Source organism: Cavenderia fasciculata (genome assembly GCF_000203815.1).
Source record: "Cavenderia fasciculata unplaced genomic scaffold Scf_ET2XIPL01COFD4-5, whole genome shotgun sequence".
NCBI lineage: Eukaryota > Evosea > Eumycetozoa > Acytosteliales > Cavenderiaceae > Cavenderia > Cavenderia fasciculata.
The window spans coordinates 2,359,459-2,373,221 of NW_004457695.1; the positions used below are offsets into that span (position 1 = coordinate 2,359,459).

At 36.6% G+C, this 13,763-nt stretch overlaps 6 protein-coding genes across 6 annotated transcripts; 4 read left to right on the forward strand and 2 right to left on the reverse strand.

Moving 5' to 3' along the window:
* Window positions 1–7: 7 nt before the first annotated feature.
* DFA_08522 (WD40-like domain-containing protein) lies at window positions 8–5,670 on the forward strand (the record flags this gene model as incomplete). The annotated part of the gene is made up of 4 exons (XM_004355957.1): window positions 8–370; window positions 428–1,444; window positions 1,509–5,454; window positions 5,639–5,670. 4 exons carry the CDS (start codon window positions 8–10, stop codon window positions 5,668–5,670), a joined length of 5,358 nt encoding a protein of 1,785 aa, XP_004356010.1.
* A 219-nt stretch (window positions 5,671–5,889) lies between these two features.
* DFA_08523 (uncharacterized protein) lies at window positions 5,890–6,414 on the forward strand (the record flags this gene model as incomplete). The annotated part of the gene is made up of 2 exons (XM_004355958.1): window positions 5,890–6,249; window positions 6,331–6,414. 2 exons carry the CDS (start codon window positions 5,890–5,892, stop codon window positions 6,412–6,414), a joined length of 444 nt encoding a protein of 147 aa, XP_004356011.1.
* Window positions 6,415–6,914: 500 nt separating this feature from the next.
* On the forward strand, window positions 6,915–7,437 carry DFA_08524 (uncharacterized protein; the record flags this gene model as incomplete). Its single annotated transcript, XM_004355959.1, has 2 exons — window positions 6,915–7,277; window positions 7,321–7,437. The coding sequence occupies 2 exons, from the start codon at window positions 6,915–6,917 to the stop codon at window positions 7,435–7,437; spliced, it is 480 nt and encodes a 159-aa protein (XP_004356012.1).
* Window positions 7,438–7,700: 263 nt separating this feature from the next.
* Window positions 7,701–10,503, reverse strand: DFA_08525 (colon cancer-associated Mic1-like domain-containing protein; the record flags this gene model as incomplete). The annotated part of the gene is made up of 5 exons (XM_004355960.1): window positions 7,701–8,091; window positions 8,169–9,733; window positions 9,805–10,023; window positions 10,182–10,295; window positions 10,351–10,503. 5 exons carry the CDS (start codon window positions 10,501–10,503, stop codon window positions 7,701–7,703), a joined length of 2,442 nt encoding a protein of 813 aa, XP_004356013.1.
* A 507-nt stretch (window positions 10,504–11,010) lies between these two features.
* Window positions 11,011–12,837, forward strand: DFA_08526 (uncharacterized protein; the record flags this gene model as incomplete). The annotated part of the gene is made up of 1 exon (XM_004355961.1): window positions 11,011–12,837. One exon carries the CDS (start codon window positions 11,011–11,013, stop codon window positions 12,835–12,837), a length of 1,827 nt encoding a protein of 608 aa, XP_004356014.1.
* Window positions 12,838–12,904: 67 nt separating this feature from the next.
* DFA_08527 (uncharacterized protein) lies at window positions 12,905–13,665 on the reverse strand (the record flags this gene model as incomplete). Its single annotated transcript, XM_004355962.1, has 4 exons — window positions 12,905–12,910; window positions 13,000–13,220; window positions 13,273–13,390; window positions 13,519–13,665. 4 exons carry the CDS (start codon window positions 13,663–13,665, stop codon window positions 12,905–12,907), a joined length of 492 nt encoding a protein of 163 aa, XP_004356015.1.
* Window positions 13,666–13,763: the final 98 nt, after the last annotated feature.

Sequence of the window (13,763 nt, forward strand, 5' to 3'; positions counted from 1 at the left end):
GAAGAGAATGACAGATAACACGAAAAAGTCATCCTATCATCCTTATGGTAACAGACCCAACAACAACAACAAGAGAGACAATGAAAGAGAAAGAGAAAGAGATGATGAATCTTCTTCACGTGGAGTAAACAATAATAACAATAACAATAACAATAGCAACAAGGGATGGATGGGCAAGGTCTCAAGTATTGTCATGAAACCTTTATATTGGTTGTTCAAAGACTATGAAGAGTATGAATCGACGGGTAACATCACCTCTTCCGATCCATTATCATCATCTGCCATTTATATTTCTCCTGCCAGAGATAAACGATCACAACAACAACCATCAAAACAACAACAACAACAAGATGAAAATAATAATAATACTGTAAGTATATATAGTAATATATTATGATGACTAGATATTAATATCAATCTTTTATAGGATTCAGATTACGATAGATCGATTGCAAATGTTAAGTCAAACGCAGATCTAAGGGTTGATCCAAATGCTTTTAAATTTGAAATCAACAATGATTACAATCTTCAAAAGGAACAACAAAAGAAACAACATCAACAACACATGAAACAACAGCAACAACAACAACAAAATAGATTGACACAGCAATCGGCTTCACTGATCAATTCAAGTTATTTAATGAATGGAACCAACAAATCACCTGTTATCAATGGTACTAATAATATTAGATCTTCTCAACTACAACAACAACAACAACAAAGATCGTCGACAGCACCAAAACCATCATCACCTACATCAAGTATTTACAATAGCAGTTTGTATAGAGGATCATCCAGCAATCTCTATGACTCTACATCACCCAATAGTTCATTTGTTTCACCCAAGACATCAACCTCCTCGGCATTGAACGAGAGCTTGCTCAACTCTTCAAACAATTTGTTCAAGCTTGGAAAACGCCATGTTAGAGAGCAATATGACTCTCCTCAAAAGCAGCAGCAGCAATCACCTTCGTCTATTGACGATGCTATGGACCATTTCTATAGAAAGAGACTTAGTGCTGCCTATGGCGATTTGGATGGTTCAGTATCCAGCAACACCAATCCATATACTAGCAGCAACAATAACAGATCAAGATATCAACAAGAGGACATGCAACCACTCAAGAAAAAGGCAACCTATCAACCATTAACTGATTCCTCCATTTATGGTGGTGGTAGCAGCAGTAGCAAATTCAATTCTGGATATGACTCTTCGATGATTAATCCATCGATTATTGCATCGACAAGTGAAGCTGCCAAACGAATTTTAATGCATCTCGATTCATTTTCTAGCCCAGTCCTAAGTACAAGCAGCACTTATTCCTCTTCCTACTCTATTCCAAAGAATGATCCACTTGCATCTTCTGCTTTATTCAAGTCGAAAATCTCTCAATATGTACCAAGTAGAAAATACAATCCTTATGGAGTATCTTCAAAATTATTTGTATGTAGATCCAATACCATTTATTTTAATTCTGTTTATTAACTTTTTTTTTAATATTTTTTAGGAAAAGAAACCAAAAAGTGAAAAGGAACAAGAACAAGATAAAAATAGTATTCCAACAAGTTCAATTCCATATTCATCAGTGTCACAATACAGAAAACCAACACCATCATCAACCACTAAAAAGGCAGTGTCATTTGATGCTTCCATTGTTTTGGAAGAACCAACAACATCAACAACAACAACACAAAACAAGGGAACTTCTATTTTATTGGCAAATGGTACATCATCATCGGCAGACAAGGAAAGACCAATTGATACATCATTTAATCCATTCAAACTTGTATCAAAGGAACAATCTTCATCCTCTGCACCATCTCCAACCATTTCATCTACCAACTTTATGATGAATGGAGACAAGTCATCCAAGGTTGATGATTTATCAAAGACTATCGTTGCCCCACCATCGCTATTTGGTGATTCAACCAACAGCAGCACGATAAAGTCATCGTCACTTAAAAGTACAAAGGCAAGTGACTCTAAGAAATCATCAAATCCATATGATAACAAAAAGAGAAATAAGCGTGAAGATGATGAGGAACCAGAGGAATTCATTGCCCAATCCATCCCTCAACTTGATAGTATCAAGGTACCAGCCTTTACAGTTGGTTCGTCATTATTTGGTGGAAATACAACAGTTGTTGGTGCTTCTTCATTGACTACCCCTGCATTACCTTCATTGTTTGGTGGAGCTTCGTCATCCTCGTCGTTGACCACTACTCCATCAACATCCTCATTGTTTGGTAATCTATCATCTGACAAGGAAATAGAAAAACCATCTCTATCGTCACCGCTATTTAGTAATCTAGGTTCTGACAACAAGGAAAAGGAAAAGGAAAAGGAAAAACCACTTACCGTATCTACTTTGTTTGGAGGTGCACAACCAGCAACAGCAGCATCATCGTCATCAACTGCTTCCTCAACCACTTCATCGTTATTTGGAACTGGCACCCCTTTGTTTGGTACAACTACATCATCTGCTGCTCCTTCAGCATTGGGTTCTGCCATTTCAAACTTTGGTAAGGAAGAAAAAGAAAAGGAAAAAGAAAAGGAAAAGGAAAAAGAAAAAGAAAAGGAAAAAGAAAAGGAATCTACATCTACTCCTGCCCCTGCATTACCATCACTTTTTGGAAATACTGGAGGATTATTTGGTGCATCTAAATTAAATTTACCAGCTGGTACAGTGACTAGTCTTTCTTCATTGCCAATTTCGACTACTCCTGCCCCTGCTGTTCAAGCAAAAGTATCGGAAAAGATTAAAAATGCTCCACCAAGTGTCGGTCTCTTTGCAAGTATTGCTGCATCCAAACATGAAGAGGGAGATGGAGATCAAGACGACGACGGATCCGATCTTTCCGAACACAGTTATGGTGAAGAAGAAGATTTCTACGTCCCACCCTCTGATGAAGAAGATGAAGTAGAAGAAAAAGAAAAGGAAGCTCCTCCAATGTTGTTTGGAGGATTGGGTGCTTTCCCATCAACATCTACCTCTGGATTGTTTGGCTCAACCCCACCTCTTTTCGGTACCATCCCAGTTGCTGGCAAAGATAAGCAATCCCCATTATTTGGAAATACTACAGTATCTCTATTTGGACCCAAGCCAGATGATAAAAAGGATGACAAACCAGCAGCTACAACACCATCATCATCATTGTTTGGAGGTGCTACAGGAACATCTCTGTCTGGAGCAAAACCAGCCGATGAAAAGAAGGATGACAAGCCAAGTTTAACATCACCATTGTTTGGAAATACTGCAGGAACATCTATATTTGGAGCAAAACCAGCCGATGAAAAGAAGGATGACAAGCCAACTGCATCATTATTCGGTGGTGCTACCTCCTCGCTGTTTGGAGGATCAAACTCCCCACCAATGGAGGAAAAGAAGGATGACAAGCCAACTACATCATTGTTTGGTGGTGCTACTTCTACCCCGCTGCTTGGTGCACAACCTGCAGCAGCAGGTGCTGCCGATGACAAAAAGGATGACAAGCCAATAACGTTTGGAAATGGAGCTACACCATTATTTGGAGGTTCATCATCCTCTAGTACCACTTTATTCCCATTTGGTGGATCCTCTTTATCATCATCAACTTCCTTGACCTCCTCTGCCCCAACAAGTGGATGGAGTTGTGCATGTTGTGAGACTGTCAACAAAGAAACAGATAAATCTTGTTCTATTTGTATGGTACCTAGACCAAAGGAATCTGCTGCTAAACCAGCCGCTGCTGCCTCTGCCTCTGCTACAACACCATCATTATTTGGTGGTGCTACATCGAACTCGCTGTTTGGTACACAACCAGCAGCTGCCGATGACAAAAAGGACGCCAAACCAATAATGTTTGGTAGTGCATCCAATACATCATTTTTCAACAAATCAGATGATGAAAAGAAAGACGACAAACCAATAATGTTTGGTTCGACATCAGCCACCTCATTATTTGGAACAACAACTGCCACAGAAGAAAGTAAAGATAAACCATTATTTGGAAATGGAGCTACACCATTATTTGGAGGTTCATCATCATCATCTAGCACCACTTCATTCCCATTTGGTGGATCCTCTTTATCATCATCAACTTCCTTGACCTCCTCTGCCCCAACAAGTGGATGGAAGTGTGCATGTTGTGAGACTGCCAACAAAGAAACAGATAAATCTTGTTCTATTTGTATGGTACCTAGACCAAAAACCTCTACTAGTACTCCATCTAGTACATCCCCTACCACTGGAATGTTTGGTGCACTCTCTTCATCATCATCAGCAACAACTACCACACCATCATTATTTGGTGGTTCATCATTATCAACAACTGCTACACCATCTAGTTCATCCCCTACCACTGGAATGTTTGGTGCACTCTCATCATCATCATCGGCGCCAGCAACAACAACCACACCATCATTATTTGGTGGATCTTCATTGCCTACTTCTAGTGAATCTAAACCATCATTATTTGGTGGATCATCAAGTGGTTTGGATAAAACAACTTCACCAACTATTTCAATGTTTGGAGCATCTTCATCCCCTCCAGCAACAAACACAACACCTCCTATTGCATCTCCATTTGGATTGGGACCTCAACAAACCATTTCTCCGTCCAACTCTTTTAGTTTAAATCAACCATTTGGATCATCAAGCACCCCATCAACATCTGCAGTCCCATCAAACCCATTTGGCACTGCTAGCACAATCAACCCATTCGGAACATCCTCGACAACATCATTAACAACACCATCATCATCATCATCATCAGGCACACTATCCTCACTTTTTTCATTTGGTGGATCATCAGCAGCAGCTGGAGCACCAACATCAACATCGACATCCAATCCATTTGGCGCTTCTTCAATGTCCTCTGCCATCCCATCGACCAGCAATCCATTTGCTTCTTCTTCTTTTGGACAATCTACCAGCACACCAACCACATCATCGCCACCCAATTTATTCGGATCTGCTCCCAACACCCCTGCACCATTTGGAGCTCAACCACAAACAACATCACTCATGTCATCGGCATCCTCCACCAACCCATTTGGCTCTGTATCATCATTTGGTTTATCTAGCGCACCAACCACCGCTCCTCCTGCCCAAATGCAACCATTTGGTCAATCACAAGCCCCATTTGGAGCAACACCATCTGCTATCAATCCATTTGGTCAATCACAAGCCCCATTTGGAGCAGCACCATCTGCTACCAATCCATTTGCCACCGCCAGTTCACTTGGATCGTCACAATCGACCATGAATTCATTTGGAGCTGCGCCCTCTAATCCATTTGGAGCACCATCTGCTACTAATCCATTTGCTGGTGCCAGTTCACTTGGACAGTCTCAGCCTTCCGGACAACCCTTTGCCTTTGGTGGAGGTTTGCAAGGAGGAGCACAAGCCCCTCCAACCCCAAATATGTTTGGTGGAGGTTCTGGATTTTCTTTGGGTAAAAAACCAGCCAAGGGTAAAAAATAAAATCAAAAAAATAAAATTAAAATTAAAATAATAATATATGAAACAAAAGAGTCTATTGATATAAAGAGATAAATAATAAAAATTATTTACTTTAATTCTCGGGATATACTCCTTTGGAAAAAAAGAAAACAATCCAATAGTTTTAGATTCCCAACAAATTAAAAAGTATCTAGATTCTTCAAGATGGATCTTGACAATTCAATAGGATCACTATTTTTGTCGGGGCAAAGATAGAATGGTTCGTTTCACGAAAAAAAACAGTAGGAACTTTACCCAGCAACTTTCGGGGTGAAAGATGTTTTTTTTTTATTTTTTTAACTTTCTGAGTTCCCAGAGGCGCCATTCTTCACACAATTTGGCCTCTTCAATTTACTTTTTATTTTTATATACATATACAACAATATACACATACACAATACATAGAATGAACAAGTTATTATTCGCATTGTTTGCAGTTTTCTGCTGTTTCGCTGTAGCTTCAGCCGATATTTGGTCATTTTGCGATGGTCAAGACCCAACCACTTTCACCTTCCAAGTTAGCACCTTGACCCTCACTCCAGATCCCCCAGTCATCGGTATGAATGCTACTGTCAACGTTGCTGGTAACTTTACCGAAGAAATCACTGGTGGTTCATCTACCTTTGTCGTCCAATACCAAGTCGGTAACTCTTGGATCTCCCTCCCATCTTTCACCTCTAACGTCTGTGACTCTTATGAATGCCCAATTCAACCAGGTCCAGTCACCAGAGTCGAATCAATCTTTGTTCCATCATTTACTCCACATGTATGTAATAGATAGATATAGACCTATAGATAGAGATAGTTTTACTAACTAAAATATTATTATGTTTTACTTTTTAAAAAGGGAAACTATCGTGGTCAATTAGAAGTTACTGACCAAAGTGGAAACACCATTACCTGTATTCAATTTGTTACTTCAATGAACTAAATCATCATTGATACTTTTTATCATATTACCCACCATTTTGACTGATTGATAAATGGATGACTATATATATAGTACATATCTTTTTCTTTTTTTTTTTTTTTGAAAGAATATCAATCATTGTCGAATAATAATGAATAAATTACTATATCACATTTAATATTCTAAAAAAAAATATTAATCAACTGTTAACAGTATACTTGTTGTTGTTGTTCGATGTCTGTCTATCTATCTATCTAATTCTTGTGCCAAGTTCACAGTAGTCTGAAGACACAAAACAAAAACCCCACCAATAATCAAATAATAACCCGTGTGGGTGTTGAATATGGTAGAATAACACTCACTCGTTCAAATTTTATTTATATATAATCAAATATTTATTTTTCCATCCACTCTTCTTCTCCTCCTCTTGCTCCTTTTTTGTTTATCTATTTAAATCATAATTTACTACTTGTTTGGATCATTAATAAATTATATAGTTTTAGAAAAAGTTACCAACCAACATGGAAAAGAATACAAAATTAATTTTAATAACATTGTTTTGCTTGTTATCAGTTTCATCAGCTGATATATGGTCATATTGTGATGGAGTTGATCCAAAGTCATTGACCTTTACCATCTCTGCTCTTACCCTTGCACCCAATCCTCCAGTTATTGGCCAAGATGCTACCGTCAAAGTAACAGGAAATCTATTGCAACAAGTGACAGGTGGTGCATCTACATTTGTAGTACAACACTATGTTCTTGGTCATTGGATCACACTCCCTGCATTCACCAACTCTGTTTGTCAATCATACACCTGTCCAATTCAACCAGGTTCAATTACTCATCAACTTTCCATTCCAATCCCTTCCTTTACACCACATGTAAGTCAACAAAAAATAATCATGATATTCTTTCTAAATTTAGTATATTAATATTTCTTTTTATTCCTTGTTACAGGGACTCTATCGAGGTCAATTATTGATTGTTGACCAATCAAATCGTAACATAACATGTTTAGAGTTCCAAACTAATCTAAATTAAATTATTTTCGTTTTGATGATCACCCACTCTCTCTCATCAATCAAATTTGATTGTTATTAAAATAAATAACTAATTTAAACATAAAGGAAATCGATTTGATTTGATATAATTACTATTAATAGGGATTTAAAATACTATTTTATTCAAAAAATGTATTCTTTTTTTTTGGTTTGATAAAAGGGGAAGGAAGGGAAGGATTACTATTTGTTAAATGTTGTAATAATATTATTGGTTGATGTTGTTGGGTTTATAGATCTTTTCTTTTAATCTAAAGATAAAGTTTCATTGAACTTTTTCTTATAGATGGTAGTATATTTTTCACAATTGGCGACACCTTGGATTAGATTGTTATCTTCAAAATATTTGTAAACGACAAAGAATAGATTATTGTCACTCGATTCATTGGCAATACGAAGGATTGGTTCTGGATCGCATTTTGTTTTTGTACTTCTCATGAATCGAATGGCCAACAAGACTTGTTTCTTTTCCAAAAGTGTGTGGATAATGACGTTTGGCATTTGAAGCCTCTTGAACATATCCAGTGATAGTTGCAATGCTGGTGGATAAGTCTCTGAAATTGATAATAATTTATAGGCAATATTTGGTGAATCCTCTACAACATGATATTGTAAAAATTGATGAAGTTGTGAAAACCTTAAAAAATAATAAAGAAGAATAAATAATAATGTTCCTATCTCTTTCTTTTTGTTTTTGTTATCTATTTTACATACATATTATTATTAATAAATAAACTTAATAAAAGAGTGAATATTTTATCTGAAATACCACAATGACTAAAGTTTAGAGATCTAAGATATTCTGTAATGATTGAAATTAAATAACGAGAATCGATTTCACTAGATTTTGTTGGTGATTTTAGGATGAGGGTTTGTTGTGGTTGAGGTTGATGTGGCTGGTGAATATGATTAACTTTGAGCTCTTCTTCAATCTTTTCATAGATTGGATTAAATACATGTTCGAAAAGATCTTCAGAATTTACAATGATATTGGTTGGTGCACGTGAAAGCGATGCCATGACCATGGGTGGCTTTTGCATACCACCAATTTCCTCACCTTCACTGACTGTAAATGTACTTCTAATACTTTGACTGGTAAGTGTTGGTGAACGGTTGAGTTGTTGTAAAAATCCAGTAGATGGTTGTTGTTGCTGTGTAGGTGGAGGGGTGGTGATGGTGTTGTTGGCGGATTGATTTAATCTTCTGGTTGACCCAATGTTTAGGTCACTACCTCTTGCAGCGGGAGTATTTGTTTCTTGTCTTGTCTGTACATCTCCCATCAGGTCTTCATCTTCATCGTTGTTTTGGCCCGACGTACGAGGAGTGGTGTTACCAAGAGAATGGTTGAGTCTTGACCCCATGGTCGAGGTGGCACCAGTATTTGAATCCATCTTTTTAGCAGTCAGATGCTTTTGCAACATCAGAGTGTTATTTTTACCGGTCATGATACGTAGATCATGGTTGAGCGAGTCGAATATCTTTCCAAACGACTCTAGGGTATCCTTTTTAAACTCGACCATGGTTTTGATGTGTGCGAGCAACGCCTGTTTGGCACTCTGGGTTGAACGCTGTTGCAAAAAGGGGATGATCTTGTCGGCAATATCCACCTGGAAGAAATGAGCAATCTTTTCATAGTTGAGACGCACCTCGAAAAACTGTCCAGTGGCACTATCGAAAATATAGTTGGGGTGCACATAACGCCAAGTGCGTGCATACAGCGACGGCTGTTGTTGTTGCTGTTGTTGCGCATTCTCGCGTTGTTGGAGCAAAAGTGAGGAGGATGAGGCAGTGATGCGTGGAGTGGCACCCGATCGCGGACTGCTAGTGTTGGGTGACGATCCGTTGCTGGGACTGCTACCGTCACTAGTGGTGGTCGAAGGAGATGAAGGTGATGGTTTGTAGACCATTGGGATGGCCGAAATGGGGAAATCCTCTTTAAGCATTTTTAGATCATACACTACACTCAATTCATTGTAATGAACAATGATGAGATTATCTACAAACTGTATATTGTTCTTTCCGGGCAGAATCAATTGGATCACCTGAGTACGATAGACAGTCTCTGGATTAATCTCATAGAATGAGATTTGAGTATTGTCGCCATAGATGCAATAGGTCTTTCCATAGAGTAGAGTAATATACAAATTATTAATGTCCAACAAAGTCGATGATTCAATCGCAAACTTTGGTAACTTTTCTATATAGTTGCTTGTAAATTTATATGGTTGTATAGAATTGTTCTTATCTCCTCCATATGATAATAATATACCAGATTTTGACTAAACAAAAAAAGTAAATGTAAATAAATTAGATAGATTAAAAATAATACCACCAAACAAATAATACATACAGAGTATATAAAGCTTTGAATCTTGATTTTAGTATCCTTTACAAGTTTACATTGAATGTTATCACCGTTTGCAATGATTTGATAAAGTTCCAATGATGTATTTGTAATGATCAATAATGATGTTGAAATGAAATAGAATCCCAATATAACAGTTCCTTTGGTTGATTTAAATTTAGTTGTTTGAATGATTCTTTTACCATCCTTTGTATTTAATATTTCCTACATTAATAATAATAATAATAATGACGGTTAATAACTTGTCACTAGTAACATATTTCGATCAATGCTGCTTGCTACTGCTGCTTTGATTGATTGATTGATTGATTGATTGATTGATTGATTGATTGATTGATTGATTGATTGATTGATTGACTTACAATATCGGTATCATTAAACTGTGCTGCTGTGTATATACCATTTGATGAGAACTTTGCATCTTTGATTGTTTTATCCGAGCTAAATTGTGATGTATAAATTGTAGTTGATAAATCCTAATTAGTAACATATCTCTATCTCTATCTCTCTGTCTATCTCTCTTCAAAACACATACCAATAGAATACTCTTTCCTTTGTCGATAATGATACATAACCAAAGCCATTCTGACCTGATAGAATCACAATATTAAGATAGTCGTCTAATGAAAGGAATGTTTCATTTCGCTCGATCCTTAGCGATGTCGATATCAACTCGACTGACATTTCTACTACTACTACTACTACTACTAATTTGAATCAGAAGAGGACAGAATGATGATGTTGATTTTTAATACAATTTGGTTGTCCCTCTCTTTAATTTTACTTTGTGCACCTCACCACCAAAGATTTTTTCCCACCCATTTTCTCCAAAGTATTTTACTTTGATAGTTTCGACAATTTTATTAATAATATAAAAGATTTAATTAATAAATAAAATAAACTCTATGGCAAGAATAATCCAATGATATAATAATAATAAATTATAATTTAAAGATCTTGTTTCTCTCTCTCTTTTATAAAAGTACCCTTCTATTTTTAAAAAATATTCTAAAATTCGTTGAATTTAATTCATATTTGATGTTTGAAGGAAAGTAATCCCATCCTAACACTATGGGTTTTAGGTAGGTTAGCTTGTGAATAAGAACCCTTTCCTTTTGCATAAATATTCATGATCAACACAATTCATTTATTATTCATTAAAGAAACAACAAAGAGATAAAGAGATAAAGAATGGATTCTTCTTCTTCTTCTTCATCTTCATCATCTTCACATGGAGTAAGAAGTAATTCAAATAGATATATAATTAAAAGAAAATATGATTTTAAAGTATCGACCAAGTCAGAGACATTGTCATTGTTACCATCGATCATTCAATTAAAGATATTTAAATATGTTGCTGAACATACATCAAATAGTCAATTGTGTCAAGTCTATGGATTGGTATGTTGGAAGTGGTTTGGTTACGTATCAAACTTTATCGATAGCAAGTCTAGAATCACTGATCGTGTCATACCATCTATCATTCCACACCTAGTTGCCAAGAGAAATCAAAAGAATTGTCTCATACAATCAATCAATACTATGGTATTTGATCAATACGATCATATTGCTTTAGATGTACCTTTTAAATTTACAAATTCATCTTCTTCCTCTTCATCCTCATCTTCCTCATCCTCCTCTTCATCATCATCACAAATTCAAACACATAATAGAAAATCATCAAAAGATAATATTATTAGTAGAAAATTGACAAATGATGAGATATCAATGGTTGAAACATTCTTGTATAGTAAGCTTGATTCATTACAATTCAATCTTTGCTCGAATCTAGAGATATCAACAAACTTTGAGTCGATTGTAGATGGTATTAAAAGAACGCAGGGTGCAATTAGTGCGCCAGACAAGGGTATTAAAAAGATGACCTACTTTAACAGGGCTGCTTTTTTACTGCGCACCATCACCTCACTCGACTGCGTCACTCGTAATATGACCGAGATGTCTATTCAATGCGACCATATCAACCTGCATATGGCAGGCTCGCTGGCGTCGTTTGTAAAGGACAGACGAGAGACGCTGGAGAAGCTGACATTGTCGCTGTTTAACATTCCAGGACTGATTGTCGACTTTTTCCAGGACGTCTTCTCAGTCACCTATCCCAATGTCAAGTACTTGCATTTTGGAAGCATGGACTATGTCGAGCCGTTCAACTGGTTGTTGCTGCCAGGTGCATTCCCCGATCTCGGCGAGATTGGCGTGTATTGGCGTAATTTGACGTTGCCAGACTCTGGAGACTACCAAGAGTCACTCGTCACCTTTCTCCAAGGTATACGTAACCCGACATATCTACGTACATCGCTCATTATGACAGCATCCATGATCAAAATGCTACCAATGGCAAGTCAATTTTTGAAACTTAAATTCCGTATCATCAAGTCGTACGATATCCCAGTACTCTTTCATCGATCACTGTGTCACCTATCGCTGAGCTTTATGGGTGGCTATGTATTCAAAAAAGAGTTTATCACACAGATATTCCAGGGTATGGCCGACAATAATCCAAATATCAAGACACTCACCATCTGGGACTTGTCAATGATCAATGCCGAACAACTACTCATTTATTTGCAGTCAGAGGCTGCCAACAGTCTCGAGGAACTAGTACTTTGTGTACGTGGATCGGTCAATGATGACTACTCCAAGTTGGCCAACAGCATTTCATCTCTACGTAGCCTAAAAAGATTGGAATTCAAGGGAATCGGTCCACTCAACACTGCTCGTTCACAACAACAATTACAAGACATCAAGTCTATCCACCAACATTCAAAGTCCATTCAAATTATCCAAATCATTCTTCCAAGTCCAGAGTTTTCTCCCAACTTGGATTTAACTTGTCCAGAAGATTTTGAAATGTTGCCTTTACATAATGATGATGAAACCAATAATAATAACAATAACAATAATAATAATAATAGTAATAATCAATCATCTACACCCTCAAATAATAATTCCAGTCACTCTCAACGTAGAATTACTATTCCTTTTTGTAAAACACAATAAAATTAAATGTATTTTATTAATTTGAAAAGATAAAATAATGGTATTCATTAAAGGTGAACACAGAAGTTTATTTCTGAAAAAGATAATTAAAGATTGAGGTTTTAAATTACCAAGGATTTAAAACGGGAAACACTTTCTTATTTTTGATTTCTTTTTCCTCACAGGAAGTTGTTGTTCTTGTTGTTGTGGTTGTGGTTGAGGTTCTTGTTGTTGTTGTTGTTGTTGTTGTTGTTGTGGTTCTTGTTGTTGTGATTGTGGCTGAGGTTCTTGTTGTTGTGGTTGTGGTTGAGGCTCTTGTTGTTGAGGTTCTTCTTCTTGTGGTTGTGGTTCTTGTTGTTGTGGTTGTGGTTGTGGTGGTTGTAATGCGATTACTTGTTGTAATGCTAGCTGGAAATTTACTAGTAGTTGTGGTTGTTGTGGCTGCAATTCAATTACTTGTTGTAATAATTGCTGAAAATTTATTACTATTTGTGGTTGTAATGTTATTGCTTGTTGTAATGTTTGGTGTATTTGTTGCGCATGTTCCATTGTGAGATCTACAAAGTGGACGTAGCTCAAACCAGATTCTACATGTGATGAAAAGAAAGATAGAAAGACAAAATGAATAAAAAAAAAGGAATGAAAGTTAGAATAAAATAGTTTTGGAAATGTACATTTTTTCCTAAAAATTGTTGTTCATACCGGTGGTGCCTGTTTGTGGGGTAGCAGTAAGGTTGGTCCCAAGGACGTGGTTGTTAGATCCATTGCCTGATGAGGTATTGAGATCATTGTTGTTGTTATATTGTTATTGTTATTGTTATTGTTAATATCAGTAGTATTAGTGGACATTGTGAATTATTAGAAGGATTAAAATGAAGGAAATGAAGAGAAATAATATGTTTAAATAGAGAATTTAAATCCTCAACTAGTTGGGTAACTTTTCTTAA